Source organism: Periplaneta americana, chromosome 16, assembly GCF_040183065.1.
Source record: "Periplaneta americana isolate PAMFEO1 chromosome 16, P.americana_PAMFEO1_priV1, whole genome shotgun sequence".
Taxonomy (NCBI): domain Eukaryota; kingdom Metazoa; phylum Arthropoda; class Insecta; order Blattodea; family Blattidae; genus Periplaneta; species Periplaneta americana.
Genome location: NC_091132.1, coordinates 183,240,720 through 183,256,552, shown reverse-complemented (window position 1 = coordinate 183,256,552; position 15,833 = coordinate 183,240,720). Strand labels below are relative to the sequence as shown.

The 15,833-nt window shown below is 37.9% G+C and overlaps 1 protein-coding gene across 5 annotated transcripts in view; it reads left to right on the top strand.

The window, feature by feature from the left end:
• LOC138692201 (uncharacterized) overlaps positions 1–15,833 on the top strand; it is a 56,330-nt gene that overhangs the window by 31,976 nt on the left and 8,521 nt on the right. For 3 of the 5 annotated variants that reach the window (XM_069815285.1, XM_069815284.1, XM_069815287.1), the window contains one exon: positions 14,976–15,035. In XM_069815285.1, coding sequence (XP_069671386.1) covers positions 14,976–15,035 — 60 coding nt within the window. The remainder of the gene's footprint in view (positions 1–14,975; positions 15,036–15,833) is intronic. The other 2 variants (XM_069815286.1, XM_069815288.1) reach the window with 1 other exon arrangement.

Genomic DNA, 15,833 nt, shown 5'->3' with positions numbered 1-15,833 from the left:
ACTCGCTGAAATGTGCAATGGGTACGCGGTGCCGTCCCGTGTGCACTGTCGTGCAACAGGGAGAGATAGAGAGCATAACCGTAGCAGCTACGAGAGCACTATAGTGCACTGCGTTTTCCACGGGTAAGGGAGGCTAGCCCCAGCGTGCTCTGTGCTGACGACCCCTGATTTATGGTATGTAAATTTCCAATCCGGCATTTGCCTTTGTGACTGAGGGAAACCATAAAAATAACTATTCAGACTGAACGGCCACGGGATTTGAACCCAGAACCTCCCAAATGCGAGTCTCACACTTTACTGTCTGAGCTTGTTAATAAACCTTTCCATTTTTCTATTAGTGTAGGTCGAAAATAGACGTTACACGTCAGAAAAGGAGAGGATATTACAATTTTCGTACATTTTGCATATGAGAAGACGTTTCCCTCACAAATCGTACAAACAGTAAGAAATCACGCATGCGTACAAGAATTCTCGTTACATATGGTAACGTTGCCACACATCTACCTTTTCAATCATGGCCGTTCAAAGACCCTTGCAGTGGCTGAGTGGTCAGACCTTTGCCCTGTCACACAGGCGGCCTGGGTTCGAGTCCCGGTCAGGCCTGGGAGTTTTCATTGAAAAATCCATAGTGACACTTGTGGCGGACATGGTCGCAGATGTGGTTTTTCTCGAGGTTCTCCCGTTTTTCTCCATATTTGGCATCAACTTCATTCTGTCGCCATTTCGTTGTCATTACACAACATTCCTTAATCGCCGACTGGCAATGCACAGAGGGGGCTGGTCTACGGACGAGTGGGGTTGCCTGCTCAAAACCTGGGTACACAGCGAATCTTAGTATAGTCAGACAGTGCACCTAGCTTGAGGGTAAGCGCAATAGATCGTAACAGGTCGCAGTGCTGGGTTATAGTGCTCCCCTCCCATAAATTCCATTCCACGACCGTTCAAAGCTAATCAGAAAAGAGCTATCCATTGTTGCGAAAGCTAATCAGAAAAGAGCTGTCCATTGTTGCGAAAGCTAATCAGAAGAAGAGCTGTCCATTGTTGCGAAAGCTAATCAGAAAAAGAGCTGTCCATTGTTGCGAAAGCTAATCAGAAAAAGAGCTGTCCATTGTTGCGAAAGCTAATCAGAAAAAGAGCTGTTCATTGTTGCGAAAGCTAATCAGAAAAAGAGCTGTCCATTGTTGCGAAAGCTAATCAGAAAAAGAGCTGTCCATTGTTGCGAAAGCTAATCAGAAAAAGAGCTGTCCATTGTTGCGAAAGCTAATCAGAAGAAGAGCTGTCCATTGTCGCGAAAGCTAATCAGATAAAGAGCTGTCCATTGTTGCGAAAGCTAATCAGAAAAAGAGCTGCCCATTGTTGCGAAAGCTAATCAGAAAAAGAGCTGCCCATTGTTGCGAAAGCTAAAGAAAAAGAGCTGTCCATTGTTGCGAAAGCTAATCAGAAAAAGAACTGTCCATTGTTGCGAAAGCTAATCAGAAAAAGAGCTGTCCATTGTTGCGAAAGCTAATCAGATAAAGAGCTGTCCATTGTCGCGAAAGCTAATCAGATAAAGAGCTGTCCATTGTTGCGAAAGCTAATCAGAAAAAGAGCTGCCCATTGTTGCGAAAGCTAATCAGAAAAAGAGCTGTCCATTGTTGCGAAAGCTAATCAGAAAAAGAACTGTCCATTGTTGCGAAAGCTAATCAGAAAAAGAGCTGTCCATTGTTGCGAAAGCTAATCAGAAAAAGAGCTGTCCATTGTTGCGAAAGCTAATCAGAAAAAGAGCTGTCCATTGTTGCGAAAGCTAATCAGAAAAAGAGCTGTCCATTGTTGCGAAAGCTAATCAGAAAAAGAGCTGTCCATTGTTGCGAAAGCTAATCAGAAAAAGAGCTGTCCATTGTTGCGAAAGCTAATCAGAAAAAGAGCTGTCCATTGTTGCGAAAGATAATCAGAAAAAGAGCTGTCTATTGTTGTGAAAACTAATCAGAAAAAGAGCTGTCCATAGTTGCGAAAGCTAATCAGAAAAAGAGCTGTCCATTGTTGCGAAAGCTAATCAGAAAAAGAGCTGTCCATTGTTGCGAAAGCTAATCAGAAAAAGAGCTGTCCATTGTTGCGAAAGCTAATCAGAAAAAGAGCTGTCCATTGTTGCGAAAGATAATCAGAAAAAGAGCTGTCTATTGTTGTGAAAACTAATCAGAAAAAGAGCTGTCCATAGTTGCGAAAGCTAATCAGAAAAAGAGCTGTCCATTGTTGCGAAAGCTAATCAGAAAAAGAGCTGTCCATTGTTGCGATGACACTCTTGTTTAACAGTAGAGTAACGCAGAATCTCTAAATGCAGTAATTAACCCTTCAATTAGCAAAACTTCATTTCTCACACTAGTTTATTAAACTTTGTCGAACTGTAAAGAAAACAGTTATCACAATGTCCAATGGCCACGTGTTGGGCTTTTGTCGGAAAGGAGAGTTATTGCGTAACAACAGGCATCATAGAGTCCGTGGAGCTATCGTCTTCTTCGGAACAAGGGTTGGGAAGTTCATGAAGAGGTCCACTGCATTTCTGAAGACGACTCTCACAGAAGAGCGGATATAATAGCAATAAACAGGCAACAACAAAAGGCTATTATCATAGATCCAACTATACGCATGGAGAGAGATCTAAACCAAGCTCATCAGGTTGATCAGGAAAAGAGGGCCATTTATGAACCTTGTATTCCCTACCTTAGTGCCAAGTATAACATCCCTCTCTTCAATTGGTCAGTGACAGGTTTATTTTTTGGTGCTCGGAGTTCTTTACCAAAATTTACATATAATTTTTTAAAACAATTATCAATATCATCTTTTGAAATTCAAAAAATCATCTCGCAAATTCTTAAAGATTCCCTGCAGATTATACAGTTTCATTTATACCACTCAGAAGGCCTTAATTAAGGATATGCTAATTTTAAATAAAATCTTTTATTTATTAGTATAATTTTAAAGTCATCTTCTAAGATTTTATTTTATAATTGATAATCAGTGGTGCTTAATTATTTTATTTTTATAACAATACTCATATTAATTAATTATATTTTTATTTGCTGTTATTTTCCGGATCCTCGTGGTCATCCTTAATTAAGGCCAGACGATTTATCTCTCTCTCTCTCTCTCTCTCTCTCTCTCTCTCTCTATGTTGTACAATATTACAGTGTTGTGGAATTTTAATTTTTCTACAAATTTTTTTTCTATTGTTACACTAGCCGTACCCGTGTGCTCCACTGCATCCATTAGAAATAAATATAAAGTAATTACATAATTAAAATAGGACATTTCTGTGGTGTTTGGGTAAAGGGAGATAAGTCATAAAAATGAATTCGGAGATAAATGAAAATTAAACTTGGAACCCTTATTACAAATAATTTTCTACACAAATAAAACATATCAACTGCTTGTATTCTTTGATTTTTGCACACCCACTTGTATAATTTAACTTCAGTAGCCCAGATGCAAAACCAGCTAACTGCCAAAAAAATGAAAAATGAGATAATGGTAACCATGGTTTCAGTTCGTCATTAGCTACGTAATAAGCCATACATTCGGTTACAAATCGAACTCTAAAGCCTTTAAATCTAGTAAATAAAATTGCATACGGTTGCAAAACCTGCTAAGTGTGGAGAGCGTAAGGATGCAATACCTGCTAACTACACAATGCCATGTTTACTTTTGCAAAACCTGCTAAATGTCACTGAGACAACATGGCCACATTGAGAGTTACGGATGCAAAAGCTGCTATTTCGATCTCCATATGGATTACATTGAGCATACTAAAATAACGGATAAGATATTATTATACGCTGATAATAAAGCTACTTTTTGCTCGTCTAGTTAAATTGACTATACTGCTGCATTTAAGACATCAGCTGAGAGTTTCTGCCCGCGCTTTATCGGAGACTTCTAACCTTTTATGTTAAGTGTGTTGAAGTCTTGAAGTGGTTACTGTGATTATCTTGCAGTTTTTTCGACTTTTGCCGAAATGAGTGTGGATGAATATGGTGTATCCTGTTTCAATAACTCTGTTAGTGTTGAGGGAGAAAATATAGATGATGAAGAGAATGGTACCAGTGAAAAGGCGAATCCAAAAGTTTAAACAATAAAAGTAAACATTTCCAAAATGACTACATTCCAATGGGTGTCATCCTTAAAGAAGCAAACATCAGAGACATTGAAAGACTTCTGGAATTGCACTTCGGGTAGGACTGGTTTCGGAAAGCAAACCTGACCTTCTACACCGAAATGTTCAACCAGCAGCAAGACCTTACTGTTGCAGACCTGAATGAAGATGGGGATGAACATACGGATGTAGTGGACTTCGAACTCATGGATGAGGAAGAACCGAACATTTTGTAAAGTGTTATATTACATTTATGTTTGTAGAAATTGCAACACCAAGAAGGATACATGTGACAAATGAAATTGATATCACAGTTTAGATACATGAAAATACACAAGGATTAGAATTACAGAACTGTACCTGATCTGTGACTGTGAGATTTCAGTATTGAATGAAGCCTCCTTGCGCTGCAATCAGAGCTTCTAAGCGTCGTGGTATGGAATCAAAGAGTTCCTGGATATGTTCCAGGGGAATCTCCCTCCACGCAGTTTGTATGCGAGTCCACAAAGCGTCAAGAGTGTGGCTGGAGGACCATGACGAACAAGTTGCCGACCAACCATATCCCAGACATGTTCGATGGGCGAAATGTCTGGCGAACGTGCAGGCCAGGAAAGCAGTGATACCCGTCGTTCTTCGAAGAAGACTTGCACAATCCTCGCCACATGTGACCGGACATTGTGCTGCTGAAATATGGCATGTGGAGTTGCCTGAGGGAGGGGCAGTACCTCGGACTCCAAGACCTCTCTAATGTAGCGGTTGAAGTTCAGATTGTCCTGAATACGTAGGAAGCGAGATCGCATATTGTATCACACTAGGAACTTGTCCGCAATGCCGCTCAACAATGCAGGCTCTCGGACTGCGTTCACCACGGTAGCGCTTAACACGTATGTGACCATCACTGTAGGACAAGTTGAAGCGGGACTCGTACGAACACACTATATTTGGTACTCTGTTTTACACATCTCCCGAGTTTGGGGTCGTTCGGGCCATTTTTTCTGGGTGTTGCACTTTTCACAAACAGTAGTACATAAGGAAACCTTCAAACTATAACATTAGTATTCCGTTCTCCTTTTTTACTTTTTTATAGTACAATATTTGTGTGTTTAATAATATTTAGGTATGTAACGAAAATAAGAATGTTCTCTTCTACCGTCAGTTTGTTTCCAAGTTAGTCTTGTCAGATAAACTGTTAACATTGATCAAATACCAGGTTTTGCAAACTAATGTATTGTTAATATGGCTACCTATAGAGTTGCAAATCCTGCTAACTGCTCTGTTCGGCTGCAAAACCTGCTATTTGCAAATTAATATACAATATAACTAATTACCTATTAATCATATATTTCTGAGCTGTAGGAAGACAAACTAAATATTTTTTCCCCATTATTTAAACTAGAAACCATGCCTCTAGCATCTGTGGTTAAGTTTTTACACTATTTTCCTCATTTGCCAAAATTCGTCTAACTTGCAAATAGCTGGTTTTGCAAATTGGCTACTCACTTGTGTGTTCATCTGGGGAACAAAATTCCATCTGGACAAAAAAATGACTTATACCCCTTTACCCGAACACCACAGATTTGATCCAGGGAACACTCATATTTGATAGAAGGATAAATCGTTTATTATGTTACTTAATTTAAATTGTATTAAAAAAAATTAAAATGCGATCATTTTGATCCAGAGACCACTCATTTGGTCATAAAATTATTTTAGGAAATACAGGAAATGAATGTAGAGAATAGCCTATCAAATTTTCTATGCATAAGAATCTATTTTAAACTTACCTGTCTTCGATTCACTCAGAAGTTACTGTAATAACATTATAGCATTATGTCCATCTAGAAAAACTACACTTTCCAATGGTGAACTAATAATTAATTACACAAATCGGTTAATTTAGCTTCCGATATTACTTCATACAAACACAGAAACATTCTCTGTAGGCTATGTTTCATAGCTTTCGATTGTTGTTGTGCAAAGCCCCTTATAGACGAAGTCATTTGTTTTTTATTTCATTGCACCGCCTTAGATGGTGTTGTTATTGTAATTTTGAAACACACTTATCTCATTAAATATCAGTCCTATCAAAATTTTGCATAGAATAAAACTTATCGGAAATTATTTTTAAAGAAACTATTGTCATGTAATATTTTTCATGAAAATTAATAATAAGGGAGATATTTCGATTTATTTAATTCAAGCCCCCTTATAACCCCCCTTTTAAATAATGTATTTTGAATGCCATATAGCCTAAATTCTAAGTTACAACGAACTTAATTTATATTCCAATTTTCATCTAAATCGGTTCAGCCATTATCGCGTGAAAAGGTAACAAACATCCAGACACACAGACATACAAACAAAAATTTCAAAAAAGCGATTTTCGGTTTCAGGGTGGTTAATTATATATGTTAGGACCAATTATTTTTGGAAAATCGAAAATTACCAGAAAAATTTCGGCTACAGATTTATTATTAGTATAGATTAAAATTATAGCATATAGTCTATTAACATGTATCCTATGGGATACCTTGTCAATTTAAGGGTTAATTACACGTACGAGAAATATGGTGCAATTTTGACAGGACAATTTAAGGAGCTGTAATACATTTTCCATGGTAGCCATGACGAACTTTTATGCACATCGTGTGCGTTTCCTCTTATTATCTTTTTATGTAAACGTGGGTACTTGAGTTGCGTTATTCACCCAAGTGTCCCCATTTAGTGGGCGATTTGCCGAAGCTTGCAGATCTTTCAGCCGCCATGAAGGCATTACCCATCGTGCACCACAGGAAACGAACTACATAACACCACATGATGCTGATTAATGAATCAATGTTGTAATGCTGGTATGAGAAACCGGAGTACCCCACGAAAACCTACCACCAAAGTCTTTGTCCATCACAAATTTTCAATTTGACTCGCCAGGATTCGAACCTGGGTTACCAGTGTGAAAAGTCAATGCTCTTTCACCTCATTATTACCCCATTCGCGTGGGATTTGCGCCGTTTTTTATCGCGCTAGAAAGTTACCCCTCCAACGGCAATGGATGCAGCAAGATGAAGCTACAGCCCACACCGCGGTGGAGTCACTTGCCCTTCTGCAACGACACTTTGAAGATCGCCTAATTTCTTGTGGAACTCTAATCCCGTAACCTTCCTGCTCACCGGATCTCACAGCTTAGATGCCTGCATACGGGGCATGTTGAAAAAATCAGTTTTCAAGACAGATGACCAACCTATAAATATTCCTGAATTACGCGAAAAGATAATGTCATTTTTGAGTCCTTACGGCAACCTTTGTTCATCATCATGTTCAATAACCTTCAGAAACGTTATTAACAATGTGTGGCATGTGATGGAACACATTTTGAACACATACTGTACCAACACAAATAACATTTCAGTGTCATTTATTTTTCTGTATATTCTATTAGCAGTTAAGAATATTATTATCCCATCCTCACTCACTGGACACTGAATTGAAGAACTGCATTTCAAAGTGTCCTATGTCGTATTTTTAAGATTTTAAAATTCCCAAATCAAGTCTACACAGAAAATCAAAATTTGGGGACAATTTAGGCCCCCTGGGGCCCCAGAATTTTAAATTTTATTTTCAATTCAGGTATAGAAATGTTTAAAAAATAATATTCTCCAATTCTAGCACATTGAATTTTTCAAAATATTTAAAAGTATCGAAGACATTCCAAAAAAGAAACAATGTACACTATAATGTACACCAGGCCTGAAGGGGTTAACTTCTTTATTTACGTCTGTTTTATCCTTTTCAAACCTATATAAACTGTATAAATTTATTGAACAGAGTCTCCTAAGTCTTGACTTTGATCCATCTGAAAAAAAAAAAATATGCAAGCACTAGACTAGACGGCATTTCGGAAGGCGGTTAGGCCTATCTGCTATATGCGCCATAGCATTTCTGGTATGTGACGTCACAAGCTTGTACAGTAGAACCAATCGGAATCAGTCTATAACAAGTACTTCCCGAGTATGTTTGTTCACGTGTGAGTGTTTCAATATAATGAATAAGTAAAACTAACATTTACTGCTTGTGTGTAAGATAAATAAATGGAAGAGAAGACTGTAAAAAGACAAGTATTGCACAGGCATGCGCGAAAAATAGTGTTTAAGGTGTGTAATTATTTAAAAAACATTGACGCGCAGAACGCTGCCAGCCATCTTGATGCTGGCTGCAACATTGCCAATGCGCAAGAAAAGACTTCAGAAGCATGTAGTGTGGGATTGAGAACCGTGCTAAGAATATTGTTGGTGAAGGAAAGAGGGTTTGTTTGATGTCATGCTTACAGTAATCAACGGATAAGATAATTATTGTCTTTTGATAATTTAAATTCTCTCCTGCGCTATTTATATCGTACGTGCGCGTGAAGTACGATGTGGCAATGTTATACTCTGCCTTGCTCTCTCTATCTGTCTCTCTCGACGCAAACGCTAGCAGACTACCGCCTTCCAAATTGCCGTTGATTCTAGCAGCGTCTAATATGTTTTACCAGGTTATTTCTCATAACTTGTCATTTTAACTGAGGCCAGTTTAGAATCTACTGCTTCAATATATTAAAGTATCTTATATCTTAAGCAAATCAACATCCTAGTCTAACGAGATAGTGGATAATGTCCTCCCAGACAATGGAAACAATGCCAAGAAAATCTGCTTTCAATACACATTTCAGTTCTCTTTTATTTATTCTGCAGATATTCATATGCTTAGTTATAAGTAAGCTTCAGATTCCTGGGTGTCAATCTATTACACAGAAAGTTAAGGCTCATTCACAATGAAAATTAAACATAACGTAAGCGTTAACTTACAGTAAAATCAAGAAGTCATACTACCATTCACGATTGGAACATAAACATAACAGCAAACATACTTGGTAACCATGGAAACATAACAACGACGCCATTTCTACATATTCTGTCGTATACTTCAGCGCTCCATGATTGTGTTCTGTTTGCAAATCACGTAAGCATAAGCATGAAAGTTTGGAGTTTGCAAACTTTCATGTTAACGTCTTACGGTAATGTTTATGTCAATGCTTATGTGAATCATTGTGAATGATCCCATTTGGTAGCCTGGGCGCAAACTTCTGTGGTTAAGTTACGGTTATGTTTAATTTTCATTGTGAATGGGCCTTTAAGCTTGGCTTCCAGTCAGCAACATGCGCACCATACATACTTGCATGGCTCATGTAGACTGTATCACGATCCACAACCTGAAATCTATTGCCATAATTTTTTGCATTTACCGTTATAGTGTCCGTGAGTTCATAAGTATAGGGCTCCTACAAAAGACCTTTCCGATTTCGAACACATGTAATTTACGTTCTATAAATCTGAGGTGCATGAAAATAGTACCAATGAAAAGAGAAACTCAAAAAGTTTAGTTCCTTATCTTAAAAATGTTCAATGTGTCCCCCTTGGTAACACGGCACACATCAAGTTCCATGTACTGTTCTCCAACCAGGAGATAAACCGTGAAAGGAATGTGCTTACTATTTCATCATCTATTGGAGCGAAGTAGATAGATAATATTAGAGTTATAACGTCAGTTTAAAAATCATGCGCTCTCCCGCATATGTTATTTCCTCTATGAATGGATTAAAAGACCAGGAGATTAACAGTGATCTAATTTTGTAAGGGTAGTATAAAAATGTGTATATCAGTGTTATGGTTTGTGCTTTGAGAGATAGCCAATAGAGATACGAGTACCCACGTGTGTGACCTTATGACATCTTATGACATCAACATTCATTTACAGCATCACCCCGCTTCGTCTCATTCCCTAAAGACTTTCTCGTGGTTTGAGTAGAGTAGGTACGCGGATTTTCCGACCCCCAGATTCTGAGGTTATGTCTGTTCACCTTACTAGAAAGATGAAAAGTGGCTTCGTTAGAAAAAAACCACAGAACGAATAAATTCATCATTATTTTCATTTAAAGTCTGCATTTTTATGCAGAAATTTCTTTGTAGCAGTTTATCCTCTGGTTTTAGGACTTGCAGCAACTGTAGTCAGTATCGATGAAATCGCAACCACTTGCGAAGAGTCTTGGCTTAAAATCATTGTACCATTTACGGATTGTAGGCCCACTGAGTGGATCTGCACCATACTTTGTTGCACATTAATAACCAACTGGTTCACATCAAAATGAAGCACACAAAAAGCTTTTCTGTCCTCTATACCAGCCATTTCACCTCAACAATGAACAAATTTGTTTATATGCGCAATTATGAGGCAGTGTTATTTTTATTTTAGTAGGTTATTTTACGACGCTTTATCAACATCTTAGGTTATTTAGCGTCTGAATGAGATGAAGGTGATGATGCCGATGAAATGAGTCCGGGGTCCATCACCGAAAGTTACCCAACATTTGCTCATTTTGGGTTGAGGGAAAACCCCGGAAAAACCTCAACCAGGTAACTTGCCCCGAATGGGAATCGAACCCGGGCCACCTGGTTTTGCAGCTAGATGCACTAACCATTACTCCACAGATGTGGACAGGCAGTGTTATCTACTAGGTAAACAATGTTGCCACAACTAAACTTTTCGAATTTCTCTTTCCATTAGTGCTATTTCCATGCACTTCAGATTCATAGAACGTAAATTACATGTGTTCGAAACCGGAAAGGTCCTTTGTAGGAGCTCTACATAAAAGTCTGTATTCCAATGTGAAGTTATGGGTGGCATATCAATGAGCTACCATAGTAGTTTACCATAAAGTTTAATGAACACACGCTTGCACTTTCAAAGGGAATTGAAGCATTGGCTGGAACAACATTATAAGTTACATTTGGTAACATTTGGTAAAATTTTCAGGAGCTGCAAAAATGTGTACACGTACAACGTTGTTCTTATTGGGTAGCAAACTTTTGAGTGGACAAATTTCACGTACTGCATTGATGGACAGTTGCAAGCCAAGAGTATAGCAAGGTAACATGGCATACAACATTATTACATGGAAACACGCCGAATGAAAATTTTGTAACTTACAACGTTGTTCCAGCCGACGCTTCAATTATCAACTTATCGGACTGCAAGCTGGAAATCAAATAACCTATAAGGTAACTTAGGCATGTGTTTGCCCTGGCGTTCAGTGTACAATGACATGGCATATGTTTGGGTCATCAATCCAGGAACACACACATGTCTGATGCGCGTGTTCCTGACTGGAAGTTTTGCTGAACACACTGTGTGTGTATACAGAATGAACAATAAGTATGGAATATTGCTAATAACTTCTTAAATTTTAATTTTACAAAAATAAGTATACAAAAGCTGTTTGAGATAAATCATACAATATGATACCAGTGTTCGAAAAAAGTTAGTTATTCAAACATACAGTAAACCATTTTTAAATGGCATGCTATATTAAAATTTACTTATTTCGAATCTCCAATAAATTTTACGAATGAATGCATAGAAATTTTACCCATTCATCCGTTTCATGTCTTTTAACTATTTATTAAGCTTCTTTCATGGACTTCAAACTTGAAACAGACAAATATCTAAAATCATGTTCAGTAAGCCATAAAACTAAACAAAACATTGTCACTAACCAAACCTGACAACAGATGCTCAAAATTACAGCTATTCACAGCCAAACACTGTCCTAGTCTATCATGGAAGCAATTCATTGTTTTGCTCACAGTTACTTGACTAATCTGTTCCATTTCATATCTACAATGGAGTGTTCATGCAGTTCTCTAAAAAATTATGGATGATATGATTCAAAACAGTTTTCATAAACTTAAAGATTGCTGGCATTGTGTGTGAACAGGACTTTTTAATGCATAACTTGGACCATTTTATACGTAGCTTAAAATTTCTTTCACAGATACAAAGCTAAACATTCATATTATGTTACTATAAGAAAAATGAAAAATCAGTTTTTTTATTCTCGAGAGTGTACCTTTGAGAAATTGAGCGATAAAATGACAGATTGCTGGCTTTATTTGGCTTGCATGGTAGGACATTTTGTTGCATAGCTTAATAAATTTTATAGATATCCATCCCCAAAGTGGAGATAAAGGGGGCTACAAATTAAAATAATCACAGTCAAAAGTTTAGCAAAATTTATGTCGTCCTTAATTTCCATAGTGGTAAAAATGATATACCGAAGCATTGATCTTTATTATGTAGGCCTACACATATACTGGGATCATAAATTTGAGACAATTTTGACAAAATAATGGTAAAAAATATGATTCTGTACGTTTTGAGACCTGAAGAATCCAAAAATAAAAAACGGTGCCATCTAAAAAAACACACTCTTTGACACAACTTTTATAAATGAAAACAGTTTTCGAAAACATGGTCAAAATATTAGTTTTACCCCCATAACTTTTGTATGCAGAATTTCTTCATATATTTAAAAATAGGAAAGCTACAAGTGATATTCCATACTTTTCACTCACCTGGTATACAATTAATAACATAATTACAATAATGTGATAAAGGGTCATCCAATAAGAGTGTCATACTTTTAAAATGAAACAAACTGTATAAACGAAAGAGGTTTATTTTATTATTATTATTTTGAAGCATACTTAATGCCATTAGATATGGAAAAGAACATCAGTTAAACAGCCGCCGCGGCTTCGTTGGGTTGCGCGTATACAGGTCTTCCAATTTTTCAATGACAAACATAAACCAGATTCATTTTCACGAATAACGCGCATGACATTGTTCCTTCGGTCATTGACTGTTTCTGGCTTGTTGGCACAAACCCGTGATTTAACATAACCCCATAAGAAGTAATCCAGCTGAGTTGAATCACATGATCTCCACCATGTAAAATGATGAAGCCTCTGAACTTCTCCCTCTAAAGATCGACTGTTTCGTGAGCAGTATGACACGTGGTGTCATCTTGCTGAAACGAGACGTTTCTGAGATCCATACCTTTCAATTGAGGCCAAAAATACTCCCTTATCATAGTCTGGTATCATTCGACATTGACAGTCAGAACAGGGATGATTGCATACTTCACATACGGTAATGCACGGAATGCTTGGCAAACGGTTGACACATTTTGATAATAAATTTTAACGATTTCTACACATTGTGGAATGGTATAACGTTCCATGTATTATTTATTACAAACAGGTTTACAATGTAATGTCCCGAGCCATGGCGTCGTGGTCTAAGGCATCCTGCCTAGGACTCGCGTTACGGAATGCACGCTGGTTCGAATCCTCATGAAATTTCGGCCAATATACGGGACCGGTACCCACCCAGCATCGTGATGCACTTGGGGAGCTACGATAGGTAGTGAAATCCGGTTACACAAACCAGCTATAACAGCCGGGAGGCTCATCGTGCTAACCACACGATACCTCCATTCTGGTTGGATGATCGTCCACCTCTGCTTCGGCATGTGGGCGTGAGGCCAGCAGCCGGCTGGTAGGTCTTGGCGCTTCATGGGCACCACGGATTATTATTATTACAATGTAATATCACATCTTCCTGTCACCAATGTCTTACATTCTTATTTTTTTTCTCCAATTCTCTCTAGTTTCCCAGTCCCATTCTTGCAGTTCTTTCTCTGCCAACGCTTTATTTATGTCTTGCAACCAGAGGTTTTGCGGCCTACCTCTGCCTCTCCTTCTCTCTGGAATCCAATCTAAAACTCTTCTTGGTAGCCTTCCATCATCCATTCACTTTACATGTCCATACCATTCTAACTGTCTATATTTTACGAAATCTATAATTGAATTTTCTTTATTCATTTGTTGCCTGATCACTTCATTTCTTATTTTTTCAAGTTTAGAATGTCTGGCCAAATGTCGTAAAAGATCCATTTCTAATACTAGTAATTTTGACCGCAAATGTAACTATGGGGAAAATATTACTGCTATAATTAATATTTGAGGAGGAAAATTCGCTCCGGCGCTGGGGATCGAACCCGAGTCCTTTGTTCTACATACCAAGCGGTCTGACCACTGAGCTACGCCAAATTCAATCCACAGCACCGGATCGAACCTTCCTCCTTCAGTGTTCCCTTTGTGGCCTGACTCCAAGTTAGGCATATATTTTGACGTATATATGTCTAGTGTCAACTGCCATTATACTAGGAGCGCACTCAGTTGAGTGACTTATTTGGCCGGGATTCCGCAGTTATATGCACTGCTAGCTATGATATTATGGATTTATTAATTTGTCCTACAGAATAATCTCCATAAATCCATAATATTCTCATAGCTAGCAGTGCATCATAACTGTGGAATCCCGGCCAAATAAGTCACTCAACAGAGTGCGCTCCTAGTATAATGGCAGTTGACACTATACATATACGTGAACATATATGCCTAACTTGGAGTCAGACCACAAAGGGAAACACTGAAGGAGAGGGGTTCGATCTCGTGCTGTGGATTGAATTCGGTGCAGCTCAGTGGTCAGAGTGCTTGGTACGTAGAACCAAGGACCCGGGTTCGAGCCCCGGTACCAGAGCGAATTTTTCTCCTCAAATATTAATTGTCAATATTACAGAGATTATTCTGTAGGACAAATTAATAAATCCATAATATGATTGCTATAGCTTCATAAAGACAGCAGTTGTTATATGTCAAAAGTAGGGCATTCTTATTGGAAGACCTGTTATATTGTATAGTTGCATGTCTAGGGGATACTAAAATAGGAATTCACATAAAAGTGCTAAAGCATGCATTACATCACATATATTGCAGTTGCTCAATGTTCAATTCCTGAAAATCACGCTATATGTGATGTCTGCTATGTTTCAGTAGCCCCAACTTTTTCTTTCTCACTGCCTGATCTCTATTTTACTTAACACAGCAAATGTATTTGCCTTTTTATGTTCCAGGCCCGTCACTCGTGCATTTGAAGGGGGCTGTGCCAGAGATTTGCATAGAAGATGGAGGTAGTATGTATTCTCTTAGTATCTAACAGCATTAACAGGCATGCAATGGGCACGTGCAAGGTAACACATGCTTATACTCACGACACATATGCATGAATTCTATTGTACCTGAGCATCCAGCATACAGTAGGCCTATACCATATGTTAATTTAAAAACTTCCCACCTTTAATAATTTTAGATGTCCAGGGAACACGATTTGGAGGGAAAAATGCCGATTTAGTTTTTAAGAAGGAAGTTCAAAACCACTGCTCATTGAATATTCTGTTCTGCCCCTTCATCTCCCCACTCCCACTTTAGAATTTCGAAGCACCTCTTATTTTCAGACACATAATTCTAAAGAGGATGACAAAGCCTATCTCTATATCAAATAATAATAATAATAATAATAATAATAATAATAATAATAATAATAATAATAATAACAATAATAACAATAATAATAATAATAATAATGTAATAATGCCACCTGTATAGCTCTGTCGGCTAAGGCGCTTGCCTAGCGATTCAGAGTTGCGCTTGGGCGCGTGTTCGATTCCCGCTTGGGCTGATTACCTGGTTGGGTTTTTTTCCGAGGTTTTCCCAACCGTAATGTGAATGCAAGGTAATCTATGGCGAATCCTCGGCCTCATCTCGCCAAATATCATCTCACTATCACCAACTCCATCGACGCTAAATAACATCTTAGTTGGTACAGCGTCGTTAAATAACCAAGTAAAAAATAAAGGGTCTTAATGGACAAAATATGTAGACAAAATATCAAAGGAAATAAACGTTATTATATATTAATAATGGGAATTTGT